At 41.5% G+C, this 1,223-nt stretch overlaps 1 protein-coding gene across 3 annotated transcripts in view; it reads right to left on the bottom strand.

Annotated features, from left to right (window-relative positions):
- cntn3a.2 (contactin 3a, tandem duplicate 2) overlaps positions 1-1,223 on the bottom strand; it is a 57,377-nt gene that overhangs the window by 28,689 nt on the left and 27,465 nt on the right. For all 3 annotated transcript variants that reach the window (XR_004332688.1, XR_004332689.1, XM_032520602.1), the window contains exons 20-21: positions 922-1,108; positions 586-698 (exon numbers count right to left, since the gene is read on the bottom strand). Coding sequence is in view for 1 of the 3 variants with exons in the window: in XM_032520602.1 (XP_032376493.1) it covers positions 586-698; positions 922-1,108 (300 nt within the window). In the remaining 2 variants the exon portion in view is untranslated. The remainder of the gene's footprint in view (positions 1-585; positions 699-921; positions 1,109-1,223) is intronic.

A 1,223-nucleotide genomic window follows, 5' to 3' on the forward strand; every position in this document is an offset into this window, starting at 1 on the left:
ACAACATCTGCTCATTAATAGGTCCCAGGTCAGGGGACAAGAATATTCGGCCAGTCTCTAATAACCTAGTCTATGTCATTGACGTTCCATTTCTGGGATTTCGGAATTTCGGTTGCGTGGGCTTCCTTTTCGATGGTATTTTTAAACTTATTTAAACTGTTGATTTATGAGGACCATGGTTATTCCTTTCTCAGATCTCTGCAGGTTAAATCTAGACAGCTAGCTAGACTATCTGTCCAATCTGAGATTTCTGTTGCACAACTTTTGAACGTACACGTTCCACCAAAACAAGTTCCTTCCCGAGGCTATTTGGCCGCGGCACCGCGGCTTCTCCTGTTGCTTAGCATCTGTTGTTGTAAAATTATGTTTGTGTCTCTACAGATTCAGGGAATATAGACAGCAGTATGATAAGGGAATATTTTGTCTCAAGACTCTATTTTTTTGGAGCTCGGTGGGCCTGCCACACTTCAGCATTCTTCCCAGAGAGAGAGAGATAGGCTAAACCAAGCTTTACCGTCTTTGTTTATGACACCTACAATATCTTTGTTTACATTTTTTTAACAATATTGATGAAGTAAAACTCACTTGGTAGCCTGTAACTTCTGACTCTGATTCCATTGCCACCACAGGTTCCCAGTAAAGAGACAGCTGAGAGCCAATTAGGGTCCATTCGACATTCAGTGGTGGTTGGGCTGGTGCTGCATGATATAAAAATAATTAATTTCTATATGTCAGCACAGAAACATATTACTGTCACATCATTCTACAGGAATTATCATATTTCTCTAGTATGAAAATACAACTTCAAAGAATGACATTAGCAGTAGACATTGTTTCTACATCTGACTTGAATTATAACCAGTGTGGATTCCAAATCAAACACCCAAGTAGCAGCGGGTCATCGCTGGTACTGCAACTTACGTGGCTTTTTCGTAGTAACATTGATTGCAGGAAGGAAGGGACCAGTGCCCGCTGTGTTGAAGGCGCTGACTGTTAAGAAATACTGCGTGTTTCCCACCAAGCCACTCATTGTGACCAAGGTTTGGTTCCAAGGCACCCTAACCTTTCCCATGGTCTCTGGTTTAGTGTCATCTTCCCAGTATACCACCTGTTTGAGACAGAGAGCGTGTTACCTGGGCTTTAACGGTGATGTATTGCTTTAGATTGGAGTAAAGACATGTACATTAGAGGATGGATACAAACAGATTTTTAGAAAGGATGCT

Source organism: Etheostoma spectabile, chromosome 7, assembly GCF_008692095.1.
Source record: "Etheostoma spectabile isolate EspeVRDwgs_2016 chromosome 7, UIUC_Espe_1.0, whole genome shotgun sequence".
Lineage (NCBI taxonomy): Eukaryota > Metazoa > Chordata > Actinopteri > Perciformes > Percidae > Etheostoma > Etheostoma spectabile.